This window comes from Rosa rugosa, chromosome 4 (assembly GCF_958449725.1).
Source record: "Rosa rugosa chromosome 4, drRosRugo1.1, whole genome shotgun sequence".
In the NCBI taxonomy this organism is placed as follows: domain Eukaryota; kingdom Viridiplantae; phylum Streptophyta; class Magnoliopsida; order Rosales; family Rosaceae; genus Rosa; species Rosa rugosa.
This window is the reverse complement of record NC_084823.1, coordinates 35265944-35290475: the sequence shown is the minus strand read 5'-3', so window position 1 is coordinate 35290475 and position 24532 is coordinate 35265944. Positions and strand designations below refer to the sequence as shown.

General features: G+C 37.3%; 2 protein-coding genes, 1 long non-coding RNA gene and 2 other non-coding genes across 5 annotated transcripts; 3 read left to right on the top strand and 2 right to left on the bottom strand.

The window, feature by feature from the left end:
• The first annotated feature begins 475 nt into the window (after positions 1-475).
• On the top strand, positions 476-578 carry LOC133707605 (U6 spliceosomal RNA). The gene has a single exon (XR_009845218.1). It is a non-coding gene; the product is annotated as a U6 spliceosomal RNA (small nuclear RNA).
• Positions 579-1765: 1187 nt separating this feature from the next.
• On the top strand, positions 1766-3384 carry LOC133742155 (uncharacterized). The gene is made up of 3 exons (XR_009862381.1): positions 1766-2273; positions 2734-2837; positions 2966-3384. It is a non-coding gene; the product is annotated as an uncharacterized LOC133742155 (long non-coding RNA).
• Positions 3385-9701: 6317 nt separating this feature from the next.
• Positions 9702-9804, top strand: LOC133707616 (U6 spliceosomal RNA). Its single transcript, XR_009845228.1, has one exon. It is a non-coding gene; the product is annotated as a U6 spliceosomal RNA (small nuclear RNA).
• A 4290-nt stretch (positions 9805-14094) lies between these two features.
• On the bottom strand, positions 14095-14730 carry LOC133744716 (uncharacterized). Its single transcript, XM_062172780.1, has one exon. It carries the CDS (start codon positions 14728-14730, stop codon positions 14095-14097), a length of 636 nt encoding a protein of 211 aa, XP_062028764.1.
• A 2722-nt stretch (positions 14731-17452) lies between these two features.
• Positions 17453-20632, bottom strand: LOC133742158 ((R)-mandelonitrile beta-glucosyltransferase-like). Its single transcript, XM_062169839.1, has 2 exons — positions 20062-20632; positions 17453-18667 (listed from the first exon to the last, which is right to left on the bottom strand). The coding sequence occupies exons 1-2, from the start codon at positions 20555-20557 to the stop codon at positions 17703-17705; spliced, it is 1461 nt and encodes a 486-aa protein (XP_062025823.1). The 5' UTR covers positions 20558-20632; the 3' UTR covers positions 17453-17702.
• Positions 20633-24532: the final 3900 nt, after the last annotated feature.

Genomic DNA, 24532 nt, shown 5'->3' with positions numbered 1-24532 from the left:
CCAATGCCTTATGAAATATATTATGTTGGGTATAAAACCTCAAGTTCAAATGAAGCTGGGTATGTGATATGAATTTCATGGACTTCCCTTACTTCTTTGGATTAACTGGATATGTCTATAATGGTTTGACGGATTGAGCCTCCTCACTCATTGAGTCATTGCTTCTCTCCAAGCTTAATGTAATTATATATTTCATTGCGCAATATTGAAGGCATTTTAAAGCTTGTAATAAGATATCTCAATCAATATAATGCATCTTTCATACTCACTAATTGATACAGAAGATGCAAGCTATAAAAAATCGTTAGTTTTAATCTTGTAAAACACCCAAAATTGCACAGCAAGAGAGGACCGCGAATGCTTTTAGAAATAGGAATCCCCCTATCGCTTTATAGAACAGCGGGTTAAGGCATCCCACATCGAAAACAAGAGGAAAAGGACACGCTTTATAAAGGATTGGCTGGCACTTAGGCTTGTCCCTTCGGGGACATCTGATAAAATTGGAACGATACAGAGAAGATTAGCATGGCCCCTGCACAAGGATGACACGCATAAATCGAGAAATGGTCCAAATTTTTTTTCTTTTTTGTTTTTGGGAATTTTCATCTTTCTATTCCAGGTAGTCTACCTCTGCTTTCTGGATCTTCGTTTTTCTTCCTTTCGGTTTGCTCTCTGTGAATTTGAATAATCAGTGACTCAGTGATCCAGTGTTATTGAATAATTGAAATGTTGTCCTCCAACTGTTTGATGAAATGCGTCTTGCTTGAACTGTTTGATATTCCTTTAAGTTTTGTGTATTCTTGGGTTTGAAGAATGGAACTTCTTTGTTTCAATGCATTGGAAGTGATTGGATCAATATTTGTTCTTGCTGGTTTGAATATCACATGGGAAGCACACAAGTTCGGTCTTGAATGCTGCATATAGGCAATCAGGCTAAAACATTAAATCCCTTTCTCCATTGTTGATTTTGGATGTCAAAAATATACTGTAAGCCATAATTTGATACTATAGGCTGTAAGCCATTAGACATTATGTTTTTGTGAAAGTTTGCTGCAAGTTAGTAAGTAATGGTAATGGTGTGGCAAAAAATAAGACAAGTAAGTTGATGAGAATTGGAACTATATTATTTGTTCCCCGAGTGTTATCCTGGGAGAGCTAAGTTTACATGGGTTGCATACAGAATTTTACTTTCTTCAGTTCAAAGCTGGAACCGTGATTTTTGCAGCAATTGTTGTACAAGATTCTTACAATACCGCCATTTGTCTGCTTCATTACTTTTGTATCTTTCAGTTCAGCTCCATTGCAGCTTCAAACTCACAGCAGAAGCAGTGAGTCATATCAGTTGATGATCAATCATGGCCTCACCTCTTCTTCATGCATCTTGACTCAGCAGCACGTCCAAAATTCGGATGATTTTTGAATACGAAGTTGGATCCCATTTTCATCTCATCGTTCAGTCACACACTTAAGCTGGAAGTGAGATCAAGGAAGGTGTCTTCACTGCAAGGGATTGTGATACCGCCCATGGGATGATTGTATCCAAATTCTTCTTCAGCTTGACTCAGCAAATCCATAAATGAAGGTTGGTTCAAGTATGATATAGGAATCAGAAATCGCTTCTTCTGGCTCTCTCCGACATACACTGCAAAATATCCTTTTGGGATATGTAAGGTCTTTGAAGTGGTCTTGTTTGCATTAGATGAAGATCGGGTAAGACTTCTCTTGGGGCTAACAATTCCAGGTAGCCGGAAACCCATGGCTTCTATATTCCCAAGTGGATAAACAATAAAATGACTTGAAAGGCTCTAGGAAAGAGAGAAAGCTTTGATGTTTGATGAATGAGAGGAGTTGAGTTCCTGATGATTGATTTGTGTATGTATATATAGATGATGAAAGGGTGTGTGGAAGATCATCTGCTACATGAAATGAGTGGTTAACATTGGCAGCAATGAGGGACACTAGCTTGTTTCAAATCAAGAAATCACATGGGTTTGCCTTGCCATTCACTTAACTCATCCCCCAGCAGATGCATATGCTGCTGTCCTTTTTTTTTGAACATCTTTCCCAACTTCTTTGAGATGACAGACTCTTATCACAGGGACCAGAAGTGAGGCATCTGTCTAATAAAACCTATCAGATTAGGACTCATAATAGCCTTGATTCAGACTTGCACTTCTATCCAACTCTGGACCACCGGTGAATAATGTTTCTTTACAGACAAGAACTGGTGGATCACCAAGCCGGCCAGCCTACCATGTGGTTTTGCTGCTCATGTATGATATCTCTGATCTCCATTTCCAACAATCTGAGAAATTATTTCATTTTGTCTAGTCTAACAACAAAAGTCAGTTGATGTCAACCATGACGAGAAAACATCCCAAGTATTGATTTAAAAATGAGTTTCAAGCTATTTACTCAACTCTTTTTACCCTGCCATTAAAAAATTTGGACAATTACAGGTACATATCCACATATATATGCTCGCGCGCGCGCGCGCACACACACACACAATATTCATTATTATACATATATTTTTGCTGTTTCCTTCTTTGAACTGGAAATTCTTTAATCTTTTGATTACTTGGGTTTCAAGAATGGTATTCAGATAATCCTTTTTCTACTCCTAGTTGAACTGATATTTAGTGTATAATGGTTTATATCTTCCCTTGCACTTCAGTTTACATCATTATTGTATATTATGGTACCATTACCTTACTAGTATTTAATTCTCAGAGATTGTAATGCTGCTGATTTGTGCTTGAAAATGCCACGACAGAGGAAAAGCGCAACTTCATCAATGGAAAGTGCTCCAAATGCACTTCTTTATTTATATCTAGGTTTGGTTTTCTCTCTTTCTTTACCCACAAAATAGAAAGCTATTGTAATCTTCACTTTTCTTTTCCTATTTTTCATCTGCTATGATATTATCCTTTACCATATTGACAGTTTCTGGCTCTATCTGCAGATATTTTAATGGTAATGTTAATATTGATGTTGTCTAATCAAAGACACCATCTTATATTAGGCATGCCATTGTGAAAAATCAGATGAGCCATTATATCATCAAGTATTATTTCCTTTTCAACATATGCTGTGATGGGTAATTTACCGCTACAAGAAAATAAATGAGGTAATGAAAAATAAGACAAGAAAGTTTATCCGCAATTAAAATATATTCTTTTAGATTCCCATATATTCTAGAGAACAAGAAAGATTTACATAGAATTAAAAAGATAGAACTTGACTGTCATTGAGTTCAAAATTTGGAGTCTTATGGACTTTAGACTAATTGCTTAGAGAGTATATACAATGTTCATATTTGCCTGCATCATAAGATGTGGTTTGATTTTTCTTCAAAATTTGGATCTTCAGCTCAGAAGCAGCTTCAAGAATACAGCAGGCCGGTTTCCCTTCCACACTAGAGTGATTTGATTCAGTGGATGATCAAATTATCAACCGAAGCTTCTTCTTCATCTTGACTCAGCAGCGAGTTTCAAAATGACTGTTTTGGTTCTAATATCCACTTCATTAGTGTACACTCACACACTTAAGCGGGAAGTGAGATGAATGAACATGTCTTCACTGCAAGGAATTGTGATACCACCCATTGGATGATGGTATCCAAATTCTTCTTCAGCTTGACTCAGCAAATCCTGAAACAAAGGTTGGTTCAAATATGATATTGGAACCACAAATCGTTTCTTCTGGCTCTCTCCAACATAGACTGCAAAGTAGCCTTTTGGGATATCTGATGTCTTTGTATTAGCGATTCTAGGCAACCGGAAACCCATGTTATATGTATACTGAAGTAATCAAAGAAGGAAGGAAAGATTTCAAAGGACTTGAGAAACAGAGAAAGCTTAATTTGATGCTTGCAAGGATAGGAGTTGATGAGTTTGCTCATGAATCTGATGTGTGTATATATAGAGAAATGGTATGTTGAAAATCATCTGCTACATAAAATTAGTGGTGAAGAGGCATTGAGATGGGCTCCTGCAGGTAGGAACACTAGCTTGTGAGAAACCACATGGGTTTGTCTTCCAACTCAAATCACATATAAATGGTACCAACCAGCATACTTGGAGAGAAACATTGTTCCCTACCTCCTTTAGATATATAGCAGACAAGAAGAGGGCTACCACAGGTTTCAATCCATCTACCAAACTATGTTGAATGATAAGGTTGGGTTATGATAAGCGGCTGCGATCATCTGCTAAATGCATGAAGCTAGTAAGTGGTGAAGAAGGTCCATCATGTTGTACACGAAATGAGTGATCGAATGAGGGTCACTAGCTTGTGAGAAATCCTGAAATCACATGTGTTTGTCTTGCTATTCTCGTAAGTCATATCCTCCCATCGATTTCACATATATACTAGTGAAGAAACTCTGTCCAATATTGTAGTAACATGCCTTCCCAACAGCCTATACAGAAGATACAAGAAAGTGACTACCAGAAATGAAAATTCTATCCAAGAAATAAGAGGCAGGCTTTAGACATAGAAGTTCTGTCGAACATTGATAATTAATGCTGCTCACAAGTCACAACAAGAATTGGTGCCTGAGATATAACGTGATGCTATATATCTTGAATGGGAGCATGAAGCCAGCCTAGCATTACGTTCTTTGTTTCTTGTACAATCTACGATCTCTTCTTTCAACAACCTGAGGAAGTGATGGTTTTGTTTGGTCAGTCTAGAAAGTTCATTTTGATGGTTAACCATGAGCAGAAAATCAGACAGTACTGATTAAAATACTTCAGAGTCAGAAGTAGAGATGAGGAACATTGATTCTTTAATAATTAGAATGAACTCCATCTATTAGATTCTTTTGAATGAATCACCCAATAACTAATGAAAGCTGTAGTTTTTTTTTTTTTTTTTTCACTAATTGCTTGCTTATCATTTAGTTATCTGGAATTTTTGTGATCTCTGCCTACTGATTTGTTGTATATGCCCTTTAACACAACCTTTAAGTTTTTTCTTTTCCTTGTGTTTTAATAGTGCTGCTGATTTAAAGACTGAAAGGGGAGGAACAATTAATGGTGATTGTGATTATTCAAAAAAGAAATTATTTCATTCAAAGTGCTTTGGGTTCGTTTTTACGAAGCTTGAGCAAAAACTTAAACCTAAGAGGGAAGGAGAGATTAAATTTGTATCTGTATGTAGCTCTTTGGTTTTGCAACCTTTTTTTTGTCCGAGATCGCAATATAACTTTCCTGTTTTAATTGCTTATATACACTGCCTTATTGAAATATGGGGGACAAGTCCCACATGGTAAAAACTGCTGTAGGATATGCTCTGCTCTTCCATTTTCACTAAAATAATGATTGCTCTTTGCACACAAGTGCTGGTTTGTTACTCTTCATATTGATTCTCCTCTCATTCATTTGAAATTATTTTGTTTAATTTTTTCTTGATCATCCACTGAACTGTTGTGGGTTACTCAATATTCCTGAAAATTAGAACATGTTTTTGAATCAGTCCCATCTTCTTTGTGACAGGATGAGTTATTTTTTACCATTTTATTTTGCTGTGTAGGCTTTACACCCTTGACCTCAGATAATCAGTGTTTAAGGGATTAATTTCATGTCTTGGTTAATGTGAGGTTACTAGAGACTAGGAGTTGGCCACTATATTGATGTATATGCATGTAAATTGACAAAGGTATGAGTCCATATTGATATGTTGAAATTTCTCTGTCTCTTCAGACGTAGAATAGTATGTTAGAACTTGGGAGATATTAAAAGATATAGAAATATCTCCTTTAATCAGCATAAGGATTAATTGTTATATTGTTCTTTTTAATTCAGGGTGCTTTTGCCTTTTGTGATTGTTATTGAACATACTATTTGTGCTAGCTTTACTTTTCATTTTGTTGATATCTGTTTTTTCTCTCGTTTCCCACGGGATTAGAACGTTTTAGTAGTCAGGACACTCACATGATTAGTCACATACCAATACCAGTGATCTTCCTTGTTATAACCATTGCAATTATTTCAGTTCATAGGAGTAACTATTCTGATCGAATTTTAGGCGAATATTCTATTAACTAATCTATTCAGATCTCCTAGAAGTCTACTTTAGTTTTAGTTTGTACTGGCTATAAGTTCACTTTAACTCTGGAAGTATGTTATGCTTTGCTTGGATTTTGTAGATACTTTGAATGTATGGTTGCAAAACGAGCTTTTTGTGATGATGAAATATCTTCTGGAGGCTGTTTATGTGAACAGTTATAATTGTTGTTGTCTTGTTAATGATATATTACGACAATTTCTGTGACTTGGTTAATATTTGTGGTTGGTTTATCCATCTTGTTTAATTGTCTTTATCGGATGATTTAGTGGAGTGCAAAGTGGGATTATTCCGTTAATTGTAATATATTGAGTTAAACTTCGTTTATAGTTTCAACTTTCAACTCTATACTTCAACTTCTTGGATTTTGAAGTTCTGGTTGGTTTACTTCTTATTCGGATTTGCTGTAGTAAGGTCTTACAATGTTTCCATGTTTCTAGAATTGGCATTTGAGTTTGGAACAAATCTATCATAAATAGATTTGTATCATGGTAATGTATATGGAGGTATCCTGGTATGTGCCGTTGAGAGTAGTATCTCAGCAAGGATTGGTGTTTGTTGTTTTGTTGGGATATTAAGAAATTGATAGGGCTTCACTCATGGATCTGTCATCTGTCATCTGTGCATGCTTGAATGAGTTGAATGTCACTCCTCAACTCCATCACCCTTCCATTCATGTTGCTCATTTGGGTTTTTGATTCTGTAGAAGTTTCCTTAACTATTCTCAATATTTAACAGATACGAAAACGACACAGCAAGTGAAATACATGTCAATCCCCCAACACTGATTCAACTAAGTTGGTAGCTTGTGGCCTTGTTTGATAATTAGTGTGTTGCTTATATAATTAACACTTGCTGGTGCTTAATAGAGCACAAAGACCTAGAAACCCTAAAGAATATGCAGCTTTGGTGAGTTTCGTATATGATCTCCAGACTCAACAAGCAAAGAGAAAAGTAGATAAAATTACTGGACACTAGGAATATTGACTCCTGATAATTTTATCATGAAAATAACAAAAGTCAGAACCCGTCTGGTTTTTCATCAAGATACTTGGACCCAAAAACTGAAACCAATCAATGAATGAAACCTAAGCTTGTGTGTACCGGTGAATGAAAAGATTGCAAGACATGAGAGCTGCATTATTCATCTACGTACATCCTCCTTAATTACCTCTCTTTAAGCTTGATTTTATTTCATAAAAGTTGAATTAAAATACATCCTATTATTTCATATAATACCTTGTAAGATGATCTTCAAGTTCGTGTAAAGATTATTCAAAAAATATTTACTTAGATAGGTGCCATAGGCAGTCAAACTTTGTTAGTTTTTAAATCTTGGTTAAAAGTTTAAAACTAACTGAGAGGGGACACGTGAGGCACGTGTGCTTTTACTAAAATAGGGTTTTTGTCCATTTACACCATTTTTAGAGATTTTTTTCCCACTTACCCCACTAAGTTTTTTTAATTCCCTCTTACCCAAAACACTCTAAGGAGGTCTTCCCTAATACCCCATTAAGATTTTTTTTTTGTTTTTATTATTTTTTTAATACCATTTTACCCTCACCTTTGTTACTTAGAGAGAGAGAGAGAGAGAGAGAGAGAGAGAATGGAAGCGGTCACCGGAATCCGGCCAATTTTCCCCGGAATCCGGTCACCGGCCGCCGGATTCCGATCACCGGCTACCACCCACCGGAAAGTTTTTTTGCCCCCAATAGACGACTATCAGCCATGTATTGCCCCCCAATAGACATTCAAAACTTTTTTTTTTCCCTCTTTTTCTGTCCCCATTACTTAAAAAAAAAAAAAAATTTGATCGGCCACCCAGAAAATGATCTGGGCACCCACCTATCTCTCTCACCTTCAACTGTAGCAACAGTCTGCAGGTTTGCTACTAAAGGGATCGCAGCACCTTCACCTGCTCGAACTACTGGCCTGAACACCCGTTCCGACGAGACTGCAAGCGTAGTTGCCGACTTCAACGCCGGAGCCCAACACCGAAACAGTCGCTGATCTCTGGCCTGAGGTGGTGGTGATGCTGCTCGTCGATCGAAACGCCGCAGTCGGCTTTACGGCCACTGGGATCGGACTACACAGGCTACGAAAAGGTTGAAACCAGCTCTAATCCTTCACCGGAGAGAGAGTAACGATATCAGGAAGACCGAGGTCGGAGATGCAGTTGTTGACGACGACTGCAGTCGAGGTCGACGGCGGTGAGAGAGAGAGAGAGTTGGTGACGACGCCATGGTGGCCGGCCCGACTCTGGTAGTAGGTGGAGTTGGCGTCGGGGCTTTGCAGGCCGGGGAGGGTGGGGGAAGAGAGAGAGAGAGAGAGAGAACGCAGATCGGAGATTGAGAGAGAGAGAGTATTGGCGTCCAGAGAGAGAGAGGAGACAGAATGGCAGTGGGTAATTTTTTAATTAGTTTGAGGGTAAAATAGTCATTTGAGCTTAAATTGTGTATCTGAGAACAAAACTCTGTTGCTGCGGTAAGTGGGGTAACTTTTGCTTATTTTGGTGCTTTGGGTCAAGGACCCTTTAAAATATTTGTTTTCCAAGTCCCACATCGAGAAACATCGACCAGATGAGCCTAGGGGTCATCATGGGCCGGGCTAGGGCCGGCCCTACCCTAAATTTTAGGGCTTAGGGTAGGGCCGGGCCTGGTCAAAGTCAACAAAATTTAGGGCCGGGTAGGGTAGGGCCGAGGCTTAAATATACTAACCCTTATCCGCCCGAAAAGCCCGAGTCACTAGGGCCAAAAGGGCCGGGTCGGGCCGGCCTTCCAAATAGGGCCGAAATGGGCTTAAAAGGGCTTTAATTTGTTTAACAAAAAGAAATACATTATTCTTTTTTCCTTAAAATGTGGCTCCATGGTCATATATGCAATATAAGACTCATTGTTTTTTGTTGATCATATTTTATATATATATATATATATATATATATATATATATATAAAGGTCTGCTCACCTAAGGGACAGTTTTTAAGGGACTGTGAGGGACAAGTGAATCTGACGGCTGAAAATAAATGCACAGTTTTAAGTTATTATAATTTCTGCTTTTATATTTAATACATGTGGTTAAGATGCATTTGTCCCTCACAATCCCTTAAAACTGTCCCTTAGGTGAGCAAATCTGTATATATATATATATTGAAATTAACTTATAAGTTATAACATTTATAAATATTAGTTAATGTGGTTATATTTAATTAACTATCTCTCTAAAACTCTAAATTAATTTTTATTTAACAAAGGAAACAAGAATTAAAGAAAATAAAGCTGAGGAAATCAATTACAAAAAAAAGAGATAAGTTGTATGCTATAGAAAAAAAAGAAATTTATTTTTAAAATAGAAAAAATAGAAAATTATTAGGGCTTAAACGGGTAGGGCCTAGAGGGCCGGGCCGGGCTTGGCCCTAACGGGCTCAAACGGGTAGGGCCGAAGGGCCGGGCCGGGTTTCAATTGCATGACCCTTACCCTACTCTATTTGAGAAAGGGTCGGGCCGGCAAGCCCTAATGCAAGGGCCAGGTAGGGCATCGGCCCTATGGGCCGGGCGGGCTTAGGGTCGAAGGGCCAAATGATGACCCCTAGATGAGCCTGTTCATATAGGCAGAGCTTGCAGGAGAGCTCGTCCCTTCGGGGACATCCGATAAAATTGGAACGATACAGAGAAGATTAGCATGGCCCCTGCGCAAGGATGACACGCATAAATCGAGAAATGGTCTAAATTTTTTTTTTCCAATTTTGCATCTCCCTCTCTTTTTGATTCCAGGTACCTAACCTTTTGCGTTCTGGGTCTTCATTTTTTCTTCCATTCTGTTTGCTTTTTGTGACATTGAACCATCAGCAGGGGCGGATGTAAGTGGTGGGCTATATGGGATCAAGCCTAGACAGTTTTTTGGGCTATATCTATCTAATTTCAGCCCATACCCAAAGAAAAAAAAAAGTCGCGTTCTCCCCCAGCCACAGCAGTTCACTTCTCTCCTCTGTGGCCAAGACGTCGAGTGCTTCTCTCCTCTCTTCGCCTCCTCGCCTATTTTTCACTCAACGGAAATATCAGACCCTCCGCCTTTTCTTCTCCACCTCTCCCTTCCATTGCCCGATCTAATGCCCAACTGCCCAAGGTTTCTCTCACTCTCCTTTACGCCAATTTCTTATCTTGTTCGATTTTCTTAATGTGGGTTCACTGGGTTGCTCCACTTTTTTATTAATCATTTGCATCTCTATGCTATCTCACTGATTTAAGAACCAAATTGAACCTCACAGCCACTTGACCACTTATGTTTTGATTCTGGGTATATTCCATTTCACTTGCAGATTTGCAGAGATTCTTGGCTTCTTGCAGACTGGAGTGACCGAGTGATTGCTTGGGTTTTTGGAGGAGTTTTAGCCCTCCATGTAATTGTGAGTTGGGATTTTGAGTTTTGGGTATAAGTTGATGATTGGGATTGTTGGATTTGTTTAGGGGATATCGGTTTTGGGTTTGTTTCACTCGGCTTAGTCGGCTATCTCTTTTAAATCTGTCTTGCTTGTGTATAGTGTTTGTGTAAATAATATGAGGCTGAACTGTCAGAGGCCACGATAGAAAGAAGGGGAGCAATTTAATATTATGAGGCTAACTAATGCTCAACTCATGAGTTTGATCCTTATCGCAGCGTTTCAGACTTAATTGACTGCTGTTGAGTGTTGGTGTTACTAACTTTATATTCTTTAGCATGTTTTATACACATAGGTTGTATGTTTTGAGATTGAAGATAATAAATGCGTGAGGATGAGCCTCCCACTCGGTTCCAAACCTTAAAAAAAAAAAAAAATTAGTGTACTTCTAATTAGCCTAGACAACTCTCGGATCCTGGATCTGCCACTGACCATCAGTGCCTTAGTGATCCGGTATTTATGAATGCCCATGAAAAATTGAGACGTTGTCCAAAACCTGTTTGATGAAATGCCTCTCAGACAATGTTTACTGTTTTTTTTTCTTCATTCCTTTCATTCATTCAAAGTTCACCAGCTGTTTGATGGAGTATCCCTTACATCTAGCTTAGTTCTGGGGGTTGAAGAACAAAACTCAGATAATGCATCTTTGTTTCTGCCTGAACTACATCAACTTAATTTGTTATCACTTTACGATGGTTCATGTTTTTTTGACATTGTGGGTACAAGATGTGTTAGCTCTACTTATTTCCTTCTAACTCGGATAACCCTTTTTTTTTTTTTTTAATAAACCACAACCCCCTCTATGCACAGGTTATTATCGTGAACTTTCGAATCTGTTTATAATTGGACAAGATACCCTTGTCTTTACTTCAAGTGTCTGATTTAGAAGAGCCACATTTTAGTATTTTCTTGAATCTCTGAATCTTATGTTCCCTAATTTAAACTGTCTTCTGATTTTTTTTAAAAAAAATTGGAGTCTCTGAACCAATAGTTTAGAGAGTTCGATCATATGATGTCACCAACTGTCTGTACAAGATGTGTGTCCTATTTACTTGCATATTCAAGTTTTCTTAGGAATACTCGGAAATGAAGTTATGATTGTTGATTGGTCAAGAGATAAGATAACTGATACGTACTACATATCAAGAGCACTGGCACTTGGGGTGCATTTTGGAACTAAAGATGCTAACCGGTACCTCTGTCTTTGACTCTGCAAAGAGTATCAAGTTAACCACTTCATTGAGATGTCAGTTGCCCTTTATATGAATTGGTTCTTGTTGTAAAGCTCTTAAAAATTTACAGTTAATTGTACTTGGTTAAATGTAAAGCAATGCATATATAAGCCTTTAGGACGCTAGAAATCAAATGGTGCACTTTTCCATTTATTTTTTCTTTTCTCTAATTGGAAAAGTGCTGATGTTTTGTCCATTTTGTGCAAATAGGAGCCAATCGTTACTATTACATGTGTTTGAATGATATGCTAGCTTTTGGGGGTGGCGGTAACTTTGCTTTATGCTTAGATGGAGATCTGTAAGTAACTTTGCTCTTGCACTGTTTTCCTCCCATATAATCAGATGGAGAAAGACGTACACGTCCTTTTCTTTGTTATTGTAACCTGTCAACTGTTTAAGGTTAAGCGGAACTAGCGGACCTTATGAAACATTTAGGAACTTAGAGCATTTCCACCGGTTGTGTTTTGACCGGCCTCTACATGGGATTAGTGAGGTGGTGACCGGCCAATTGCAAAAACTCTCCTCCACCGGCCCAAGAGTGACCGGCCAAGTTTTGGCTTTTGATGACCAAGTCCAAAAAAAAAAAACCAAGGCCGTGACTAAATTTTTGACCCAGCCTGCCCGGCTGCCAGCTCAGCCCAGAAGGCAACGTGGCTGACGTCAGCGACAGACAAGCAGAGAGAGACGCGGAGGAGAGGATGCGTCGTGGCCACGCACGAATGAGGGAGCGCCGCATTTGCTGACCGCGTGGAAAGCAAGCGTTTGTCCCCTAGCGACAAGAAGTGGGACGGAGGCTGGGACGCGTGGAAGTTAGGCGCCGTTGGGTGAACAGAAAATTTGAAAGCAACGGTCCTTTAATCTGGGCCGTTGTTTTCAATTAATGTTGAGATCCGACGGTGGTGCAATTAATAGGTATGTATAGGGTTGTAACGTTAAGAAAAAAAATTCCTAAAAAATTGTAAAAATTTCTCTATAAATACCTACCATTTTTTTTACATCTCACACCCAAAAAATTATATTTCATAGTTACACCTTCCTCCTCTTCATATAGCTCTCATCTTCCAAATTTGTTTATATCCAATATGGCCGAACAAAGGGGAAACACACATCCAGTGGCCGGACAAGAGGGAGATCAAAGTGAAGATCGATGATAATATCGAATCCGGGAGGAGATGGACGGATGAGGAAGATGTTCAATTGTGCAAGTTTTGGAAAGCTATAAGCCAAGATCCGGCTATGGGCACAAATAAAAAAAAACGACCTATGGAGGCGCGTGAAGCGACACTTTGTCGCAAATTGGAGAGAAAAGGGCCGATCATCTTCCTCTTTGCAGGGAAGGTGGAAAATTTTGAAGGTTGAACTCTTTGAGTGGCATTGTGCATTAAGGCAAGCTCATAATTGGTACAAGAGCGGTTCGAATGCGGTTGATGAGGTATGTATTTGTTGATAAATCATTTAATTTGTTGATACATTATAGTTAAATATTACTTTGTTGATACATTATAGTTAAATATTACTTGATAAATAATGTAGTAATTATAATATCGTTTTAATTGTAGTAATTGCTTTTCGTTATAATTAAAATAATTAGTTGATAAATAATGATGTAATTACAACGATGTTTATATTTGAACTTATTGATTTTTATTGTAGCCAACGGTGAGATATTTTGTTATTAAAATTATGACCTTTATAATAGATAACCCTTCATAATGGCGTTTATATTTGTACTAATTGCATTATTTATTTATTTTTTAATTACATAGCTTGATGAAGCACATAAATTGTGGCATGTCGGGATGAAGAGAAAATGGAGGACCAGAAGACACAATTTTCAGAGTTTTGATTGTTACGCTGTTACTCCAAATCCTCATCGCTGTCATCTGGTCTTTCATCCTCAATTATCATGTTGTGTAATATAATACAAGTCAGCATGATGTATCAAAGGTCTTCTCTATCCCAGCCACGAGTCGCTCCTCAAACAATACTAAAGCGCGACTGTAAAATGCCGAAACATCTTTCCACATCCTTCCTGTACCCCTCTTGAGCCTGGGAAAACTTCAGATCCTTGGGTCGTGTAGGCCTTGGAATTGATTTCACGAAAGTCGCCCATTGCGGATAGATACCATCAGCGAGATAGTAGCCTAAATTGTGAATTATGTTATTCACTTGAAATTGGATCTGAGGGGCTCGACCAGCAGTGAGCTCGTCAAACAACGGGGACTTCGCAAGCACGTTGAAGTCGTTGCATGATCCAGGCATTCCAAAGAAGGCATGTCGATCATATCCATGTGTCATAAGAAGCGACAGCTTAGAGGATGATAGTGGGCACACGTTTTTTGACCGCTGTATTCTCAAGCCCAACCTGTTGGGCAATTCTTCCATTGCCAGTGCATGCAGTCGATGCTTCCAATCATCCCAGGAAAACCTCTTATCTCAGCTTTGGTGAAAAGTCTTCTGAGGTCGGCCGGAGTAGGAGCCCGGAGGTATTTTTCTGAGTACAGATTAACGATTCCTCTTGTAAATCGTTTCAGAGCCTCGATGGCGGTAGATTTCGCCATCTGACAATACTCAGCGCATTGATCTGCCCCAGCACCGTAAGCAAACATTCTTAAGGAACATGTCAGCTTCTGCTGGGGAAGTAGTCTGACTTTCTTAGCAGCATCTGATTTCTGGACAAAGTACCTGTCATAGCGACAAAGGTCATTGGAGATGCGGTTGAAAACATTGTGATTCATCCTGTACCGTGTCTGGAACTCCTCTTCACTGAAAACTGGTCGCTCCACAAAGTAATCTTCCATCATGTTTTTCCCTCTTGATTTCCTAAATCGCTCCTCATTCGATGCACGCCCCGGTCGAGAACCCCCTCGTCGTGTTTGAGAGGAAGCTTCAGCTTCAACGACTGCTGCTACCACAAAAGCATTAGTCGTACACATCTCTTCATGATCTTCATCTCGAGATTGTCGATACTTAGCCCACAATCTCTTCATTGAAATGAGGGAAGGAGGGGAAATGTGTTAGATCTGGAGATATGAAAAAGAAGGAGATTTGCCAATATCAGATTGTGTGTGAATGATGTGCTGCCTCTTGCTCTATTTATTTACAATTTTCACTTAAAACGTGATCAGATGATAAGGACACGTGTCCACTCTTGGTTCGACGTAATCTGATCCGAAATCTTAGATAAGATTACATCAACAATAATCGTTAGATTGAATAGTATACAAATCTATAAATCTCCATTGTTACCATCTATTTACATCAAATCTATAGCAATTTTCCAATAAAAAAAATCAATGAACAGTAAATCTGACTGGTCAAGAAACAGAACGGGTGGAAACCCATGTCCAGTGGCAGTGAACAATTTCTTGACTGGTCGACCCCTTGACTTTTCGACCTTGACATTTCTTGACTACGGGTGGAGTTGCTCTTATGCTTGGCTCATAAACCAGAGTTTGAATTGAAGAATGTTGAGGTAATCTCCTTATATTTGACTCTTTTAAGGTTGGATTATATCAGTACGGACTATCAATTTGTCACTGGCCAATTTATTGCCACTGACCAAAATCATTTTTCAACACTTCTATTGCTAGAGTGCATTGAATTGAATTGAAAGGACTGTTCTCAGCATTGTTCCACCAACTTATGTACTTGGATTGGATCTGTAACTAAACAGATATACTTAAATGTGGGTACTAGGAAAGTAAGTAACTCAGGACACAAACTGATAAAAATTTTATGCTATCTTTTTTTGTACTATGTCAAAATTTTACAAGGAATCTATCTTAGCATCAAATTGGACTTTGGCTCCATATTTCTAATGAGCAATACTTATGCATTTTTTCACTTATGCAGCTTTGGGGCTTTACACATGCATCACGGTATCTTTCTTGATACAAGGCCTAAATGATTTTGCAGCAAAGCTTCAACATTTTGCTCATTTGTATCTATAGATGTATCTGTTTATGATTCCATTCCTTTTTCTTTTTCTTCTAGTTTACTCCACTATTGAACATAGGAGGGTTGAATTTGACATAGGATGAATGACAAAGTAATTAGATTTGAAAATTGTAGCTCATCGTCTTAGTTGCTATATGCAAAAGTATAATGCCTTTAAAATATAGTTTCTTCATATTATGTAGTTGTAAGCATATTTGAACAGCTACTGGAATACAGTTGTGATGCTTTAGATATATTGTAAATGGAAGACTAATCAACCAGAGATATATACTTGGTAATTATACATATTTATTTGTTCCAGTACAGGTAGTTGCCGAATTGTTTGACAACCATTGTAATTCGAAAGTGACTTTCTCAACTTTTTTAAGATTTGCCAATAAGCTGGATAGCTCCCTACTGTTAGAATTCTGTCCATCTATAGTAGAGCTTTGAATCTGAATCGACTTCAAGTAATGCTGCCAACATTTGACATGGTTTTCTGTACAGCAGAGAGAATTTTCTTCCCTACAGATTTACTTCTCATTTGAACAATACTCGGAGTTAATAAATCAGCTTAACCGTCCAAGTTTAATCAAAAATCGCTATACAGTACTAAGGCATGTTCACTTAAGAGACTGTGAGGGACAAGTGAATCTGACGGCTGAAAATAAATGCACAGTTTTTTAAGTTGTTATAATTTCTACTTTTATATTTAATACATGTTGTTGAGATGCATTTGTCTCTCATAGTCCCTTAAAACTGTCCCTTAGGTGAGCAAATCTGATACAGTACTTATTCATATTATGCATACCTTTACCCAATTTTTTGATGGGTGAATTCCCGAGAATCACTTGCACGAATAGAGTTAGAGTTTTTATCACCAATGGTGTCTAATTTTTTTTGCATCAAACAGAATGCTACTCAACTTTTAAAAGTGATAAAAATGATATCTAAATTTTTAAAAACAAATCAACTTGATACCTCAACTTATTTTTCGTCACTTCTCTGTTAAAATTGATAACGTGCGGTGCAGGTGAGGTGTTTTGTGGGGTTATAATAGTATTTTTAGACCAAAACTAGCTTTTAATAGTCGGGCAATCACAAGTAAAGAAGAACTAAGCTTGGATAGTTAGGTTGCAAAATGACTAAATGCAATATGCAAATTACAAAAGAATGAGGAAGAACAATAACAGAAAAACAGAAAGAGAAAGAATACTAGAGGATAATATCATCATTTCTAACTAAAAATTGAGTGAAATGTTGTATATACCCTTAGTTTTAAAGGAGATGTGATGGAAAATGAACGAATGTATGGAGTTGATCAATTTTTATAAGTCTAGGTACCTTGTTGATCACTTTTGAAAGTTGAGTATCATTCTGCACTGTGTAAGAAAGTTTTGACGCTAGTTGTGATAAAAACCCTTCAATAAACTTATTTTGGAAAGGAAACTTGCGTCTTAGATGGAAGAGATGACCCAAAAACGAAAGAAATTGAATTGCCATGGGAAACATGTATGATTACCTTGTTCGTATGTTGATATGATTTGAATTTGATTGTATGATTGCTTATTTTCTAGTTAAACAACAAATCCAGACCATTGAACATTTAAAATCTAATGGCTCATAAGATGTGTCAAAATTTGTGTAAAATATGATGTTCCTTGATCCGGATCCCGTTGATTAATATCATTCATACATATATCCCTTGCTACCACCAATCATACAGCAAAATATTTAATGCATGATATAGATTATTGGGAAAGCCACGTCATAGATATTTTATTTTATTTTTTTATTTGCAAAGACAAAAGTATATCAAAAATAGATTACAATACATCGAATAAGTACATTGAGTAGCCATGAAAGGCTATCCTCCACTCAAACATGAAATTCAAACAACACTAGCTAGCACATTCCTAACTAGTAGGTGCGTGCCTTATTATGATCAACCAGAATTCTTTCCAGTTACTAAATTATTACAAATAACAATAATTTTGATGCATGGATAACATCTTTCATATTACTAGCTAATCAGATCAAACACCTGCCCTTCTCTTTTTCTTAGTAGAACTTGATTCACGAGAATGTCTAGATTTTCGAATGAAGACCCATGCGGAGCAATTGCTTCTTCTGCAAGCTTCTTCCATTCCAAGATATTTTTTCTCATAGTCTTACCCTTCTCTCCCTCCATTATCTCTTTAACAAGCTTCTGAACTTCGTCTCTCTTCACATCACTACCGATCTCCATTCCTATGCCCCATTCTTTACAAATCTTGTAACAGTTTGTCTGCTGGTCTGTAAAGAATGGCCAACAGATCATAGGCACTCCAGCAGTCAGACTCTCCATGGTTGAATGCCAACCGCAGTGTGTTAGAAACCCTCCAACTGATGGGTGATTAAGGACTTCCTCCTGTGGACACCAACTCACTATCAGACCGCTTTCTTTGGTTTCAACTACAAACTCAGGTGGCAAAGTTGCTGATTCGCCCATTACCAAACCAGGCCTAATAACCCACATGAATGGAAGCTTTGAATTTGCAAGTCCCCAACCAAATTCTACTAGCTGTTTCGGTGTCAAGAATGCTACGCTACCAAAATTCACATACACAACTGAATTCGGCGCCTTAGAATTTAGCCATTGGAGGCACTCAGATTCTTCTTTCCATAGACTACATTCAATATGCTTCAAGGGGTCATTAGGTATCTGATTGAGAAGTAACTGCATGGGACCAATTGCATAAATAAGTGGCTGATCAAACATAGATGAGAAAGCATCCAACACAACTTGTTCCAAAGCATCAAAAGTAGGAAATACAACTGCCGATGCTTTGTGAACGTTATCCACCATTTCCATGAAGAAGTTAAGCATGGTGTCATTTGGATCTGTAGTTCGAATAAAGGTTGGGAGATCCTTTAAACGAATATCTTTCATTCCCGGAACCATGTCTATCACTTTGTCCAAAAATCCATTTGTGAAACAGCCCTCATCTACAGTACGTACCAACATTCAGTTAAAGAAATATTATTAACACATTACCAATGAGATCAATCTGCACAAACTATATGTATTCTAAAACATCACACACACACACACACATTTTTTATTTTTATAATACTTGATCTCATATAAAAGAGTTCGGCACAAGTATTAATTCAAGCTCTCATACATATAATTATACATTGTATGTCATGATTGGAGATATCATTTAATTGATTCACACCCTGTAAATAAGATCCTGGAAGAGATTGAGGAGATGCTAGATAAGTGTCTCAAAACTAATTTGTAAAAGATCAAAACTACGTATAAAAGATCAGGCAACAAGACTTGTCTGAAATTTGCCTCCCGGCAGGAAGGTTTTGTTGAACTTGTATTGACTTTTATTTACCTAGCTCTCTTGTTTTTGTAGTGAAAAAGGATGTAAAAGACCCGTTAAAAACAAGAATATTACATTGAGACCTCTGATACTGATGATGGATTTGATGAGGAAACTGCTGAAGAACTTCAAGGTCAGATGGAGCAGGATTACGACATTGGTTCAACGATAAGAGACAAAATCATTCCCCATGCGGTGTCATGGTTTACTGGGGAAGCTGTTCAGGATGAGTTTGAAGATATAAAAGATGACGATGCTGATGTAGATGAGAATGAAGACGATGACGAGGATGAAGATGAAGATGAAGAGGACGATGAGGATGATGGCGAAGATGGTGAGGAAGAGGAAGATAAGGGAAGGAAAAAGCCATCTACTGGAGCTAAAAAAGAGGTAAGGTGCAAGGAGCAGAAGGTGGTGAGCGTCCTCCAGAGTGCAAGCAGCAGTAGTGACAATCGATTTGCATAGATGAGCTTCTGTAGGTGTCTTGTTTCTCAAGAGTTCAGTGCTTGATATTCAGCCTTGGTAGTGTTGGGGAAAATCATTGTTCATTACCTCCCAGTGAATCGGTTTTATTGATTTTGTTTGGATGTTTTGGGTTGGCCAGTGTTGTCTTATGTGTATCGAAACCACCCTAAGTATATTCATATTTATTTTCGGCAAAAAAAAAAAAATATTCCATCAAAATAAAATGGGATCTAGCTACCCTACTGCATCGTCAAGCATAGCTGCCCACAAGAAGGAGGTGACGTATCTAAGATTGACAACCCCCCAAGTCCAAGGAAAGGAAAATGTCAAGTCTACAAATGTAGAGAATACATATGTGAAACAAATAATTAAGTCCACCAGTATGATTTCTTTTTTTTTTTCTTTTCTACAGCAATTAGTTATATGGAAATCAGAAAAATGGAAGATCGATTTGATAATAATTGACCTAAAATCTTATGTATGAAGTAATTAGGGATATAGTTTAATATACACACTCCTCAATGGTTAGATATGTTTATTCACCTTTGAGTGGTACAAGCCCTTTTTGGACCAAAGTGCGAAACTGTGTGAACGCCATGAACGTTGATGCAGCAATAGTTTCGAAGAGCACTATGGGGACTCCAATTTCTTGAGCAGCTGCAATGGTGAACATCCACAAGAAACCATCTGAAACAATGCAAGTCACTGGAGGATTAGTAAAATCATTGTTGAGTTTTGTGAGGAGGCCGCGAAAGGGAGGCAACAAAGTTTTCATATGTTTGTTTTCACAAAGCAAGCTCATAGGATCAGCATCAGAATCTGGTAAGCCATCCGGAATGGTTTCAAACTGAAAATCGGGGAGACCGTCTAAGGAGTTGGGGCCTAGAGATTTAAGATAGCGCTTGTGAAAGGACTCTGTGTTGACAAAGGTTATATGAAAGCTTTTATGGTGTAAGAGTTTTGCTAGTTTAAGCACTGCCTTTATGTGGCCTAGAGATGGAGCTGGAATACACACAGCATGAGGCTTCTTAGAAGCCATTGTATGTCTATGTGTTTGTAGCAGTGTATGTGTTTCTTTTCTAAGGAAAATTGATATCAACCTTTCCTTTTGCTTAACTTCAAGATCCTCTGGACCATCATCTTGCTTTATATATAATGATGTTGTCTTTGTTACTATTGCTACAAACAGAGGCAATAGCACCATGTGGTAATTGCACATTTGCAATTATTGTACGACGAATGTCGGTTGCAATTATTGTACTCTCCATAACCTAGTCCTTCATGTTAGTAGTCCTCTGGTTACGAGCACGAAGTCCTAGCGGACAAGAGAGAATAGCAAAAGCAAGGAATTTCATTGTGACAACCCAAAAATTGTCGCAAAAGGTTGGCAAATACGAGAAAATTTCAGTTGTCGCACATGATCCCATCGGCGACAACCAATTTGTTGCATAAAGTAGGTATTTGCGACAAATTGACAGTTGTTGCCAATTTGACATTATGCGACACCCAATTTCTCGCAAAATGTCAATTAGGCGACAATTTCTACTAACTGTCGGTTAATTTTGTGTGACAATTTTAACTTCCTCACAAAAATTAATTATGCGACGATTTCTGAAAATTGTCGTTTAATCTTTCTGTGACAACTAGATTTCTGTCACCAAAGACTGATTTAGCGACAACTCCTATTGTTTATGTGGTAACCTTAATTTCCTCGCTGAAAATCAATTGGGTGACAACTTTAACGGGTTGTCGCTTAATGTTTATGTGACAACTTGAACTTTCTCACTGAAAACTAATTAGACGACGACTTCTACTAGCGGTCGGTTAATGTTTAGAAGACTGATTTAGCGACAACTCACAGGAGTTGTCGGTTATTGTTTATGTGGTAACCTTAATTTCCTAGCTGAAAATCAATTGGGTGACAACTTTAACGTGTTGTCGCTTAATGTTTATGTGACAACTTGAACTTTCTCACTGAAAACTAATTAGGTGATGACTTTTACTAGCGGTCGGTTAATGTTTATGTGACAACTTTAATTTTCTCGCAAATGCCTGATTAGGTGACAACTTTTACAGGTCGTCGCTTGATGATTATGTGACAACTTGAACTTCTACACTGAAACCCAATTAAGCGACAACTTCTACGAGTTGTCTGTTAATGTTTATGTGACAATTTTAATTTTCTCACAAATGGCCAAATAGACGACAATCTTAACGGGTTGTTGCTTAATGTTTATGGGATAACTTGAAATTCCTCGCTAAAAACCAAGTAGGAGATGACTTCTATCTGTTGTCAGTTAATGTTTATGTGACAAATTTAATTTTATTGCAGAAGACTAATTATGTGACGACTTCTACAGGTTGTCACTTAATGTTTGTGTGAGTGTGACAACTTGAACTCCCTCTTTGAAAACCAATTAAACGACGACTTGTCGAGTTGTCGGTTAATGTTTATGTGACAACTTTAATTTTCTCACAAAAGCTCAATTAGGCGACAACTTCTACCCGTTGTCGCTTAATGATTATGTGACAAATTGAACTTTCTCACTACCTACTGATATATCATAGAGGAAAAATATTTTATCTTTCACCGTTTCTGCAAAATTTCTCCGATATATTAGATATTTGAGATATATTCTGATAAAATGAAGAAATATCTTTAAAATGTGAGAAGCGAAAAAAAAAATCAAAAAGTTATTTGATTATTCTATAGAAAACATACATTATGGAATCTGGAGTTTATGTGGTGAAATCTCTCAAGGTTGATTTGGGCAAAATCTCCTCAAGGTGAATCTAGGTGAGGTGAAACCTCTCAAGGTTGATTTGGGTGAGGCGAAATTCCCTCAAGGTGAATCTATGTGAGGAGAAATCTCCTCAATACGAACATGGGTGAAGAGTAATCCCCTAAAGGGGTGAAGAGAAATCCGCTCTTTGTGAATTTTTTGCTATTGTTTGTACTTTCTTGTCCAGGTGAAATATTTCTTTCCTACTTGAATTATATTACTTAGATTGGTTTGATTAGGTACTCTATTCCTTATTGGACTATGATTCTAATCCTATTCAACTTATATTTATTTTGTTTACTTGTCTGTTTGCTACAATATGTAATTTCTATAAATATCTATAAGATGGAGAAGAATAGATTCATCGAAGCTTATTGATAAATTTTCCCTCCATCATTCTTTGACATCATGGTTCATTCAGCCGTCCACTTGCCACGCGAAGCTAAACTTGCTAGTCTAATAAGATATCGTTGGATGTATCCAATTGAGAGGTAATGTATATTATTTTGTTTGAACTTATTTATATTCTTTTAGTGTGCATTTATAAACTAAGTAATTATTTTTAATTCATAGGTTGCTGAGAATATATAAAAAATATGTGCGCAATAAAGAACGACCAGAAAGTTCTATTGCTGAGGCTCATATCTCGTATGAATCATTAAAATTTTGTTCAATATATCTTCGAGATGTCAAGACAGTCTTTAATTGATCACCAAAACGAAATCAGTCAGGGAGTAAACCCAACGTGGAGGATTTTGTTTTTGCTCAAAGAGTACGTCCAACTGGAAAAAGGGAGTGCACTGAAAACATAGATCAAAGACATATATATATAGAAGAGTTTAAAAAATGGTTTCTAACTCGTGCTAAGACATTATATGATAGTGAATATATTAATGATGATTCTACTGATGATAATCTTATATTGGAGTATAACAGAGCTCCTAGTGAAGAAGAATTAATGGTTGATAGTGACACAAATAGTGGCTAGAATTATGATCCAAGTTAATTAAATTATAAGATAATTTATGTTGTTCGGTATTTTTGACGCTCAGATTCAATGAATAAAATTCATAAATTGAGTTTATTCTTTTTCAATTTCTACTGTGAGTTCTATATATGTTATTTTTTAGGGCTAAATACAAATTACTACCCTGTGGTTTAGGTCCAAAATCAATTCAGTCCCTGAACTTCTAATTTCATCAAAAACACCCCTGCACTTTCAATTTTGATCTAATAGGTCCAATTTGTTAGTTTTCTGACAATTGAGTTATTTAACTTGTTAACGTGGCTCATATATGACCTATGTTTTATGATGTGGTGTCGAGGTGGTCTGCATAGTCAATTTAGGAGTGAGTCCTACTATTAAAAATAAATAGTTTTTCAACAAATAATCCAACTATAACTTGAACCCATAACAGAATATTAACAAATTGGACCTATTAGATCAAAATTGAAAGTGCAGGGGTGTTTTTGATGAAATTAGAAGTCCAGTGACTGAATTGATTTTGGACCTAAACCACAGGGTACTAACTCGTATTTAGCCCTATTTTTTACTTATCTTTTTGTATTTCAACTGTTGCCTTTTTTTTAGAGTACTTTTTAAAGTTAGATAAGTCTAATGAAAAATATGACACCTATACAAATGTAGAGTAGCGCAATTGGTTGTTTTTTTTTTTTTTAATATTTTTGTGGTCTTGGGTTCAATGTGTTTTTTTTTTCTTTCTTTCTACTGTACTGTGTTTTGGTTTTTTAGAATAAACGAAGATATTGTTTAAGGAAAACCAAATTTAGGATAGAATTGAGTCGTGCTTTCATTGATAATAGAGGCCTCTTTATATAGAGGATTACAAGACATAGAATCAAAGTTATACAAGGAAAGATAATCGTACAATTAATCGGATATCTCTGAGAATATCTCTAATTCTAAACCCTATATATTACAACTAGGTTAAGTAACCTAGAGTTTGGGCCAAACACATATTCCGGATTTACTTGAACAGTCCCCCTTGTGTCGCCTCTCGTTGCCTCATTAAAAACCTTGCCGAGTAACAAAAACCCTGTGGGACAAAAATAACATCGGAAGGGGAAAAAGAGCACAACACACCCTTCACGTTTCGAGATCATACATGTAGACACCTCCCCCTGATGTCTACATCTCCCCCTGATGACTACAGTTATTAGAGTTTGGATAACTTCCGCAAACGATGCTACCAACATGTTTCTTGAAAGTG

Coding starts and splice junctions, on each gene's coding strand:
- LOC133744716 (XM_062172780.1), bottom strand. CDS start 14,730: ATGAAGAGATTGTGGGCTAAGTATCGACAATCTCGAGATGAAGATCAT.
- LOC133742158 (XM_062169839.1), bottom strand. CDS start 20,557: ATGGCTTCTAAGAAGCCTCATGCTGTGTGTATTCCAGCTCCATCTCTA. Junction 18,668..20,061: donor AGGGCTTGTACCACTCAAAG/GTGAATAAACAT, acceptor TACGTACTGTAG/ATGAGGGCTGTTTCACAAAT.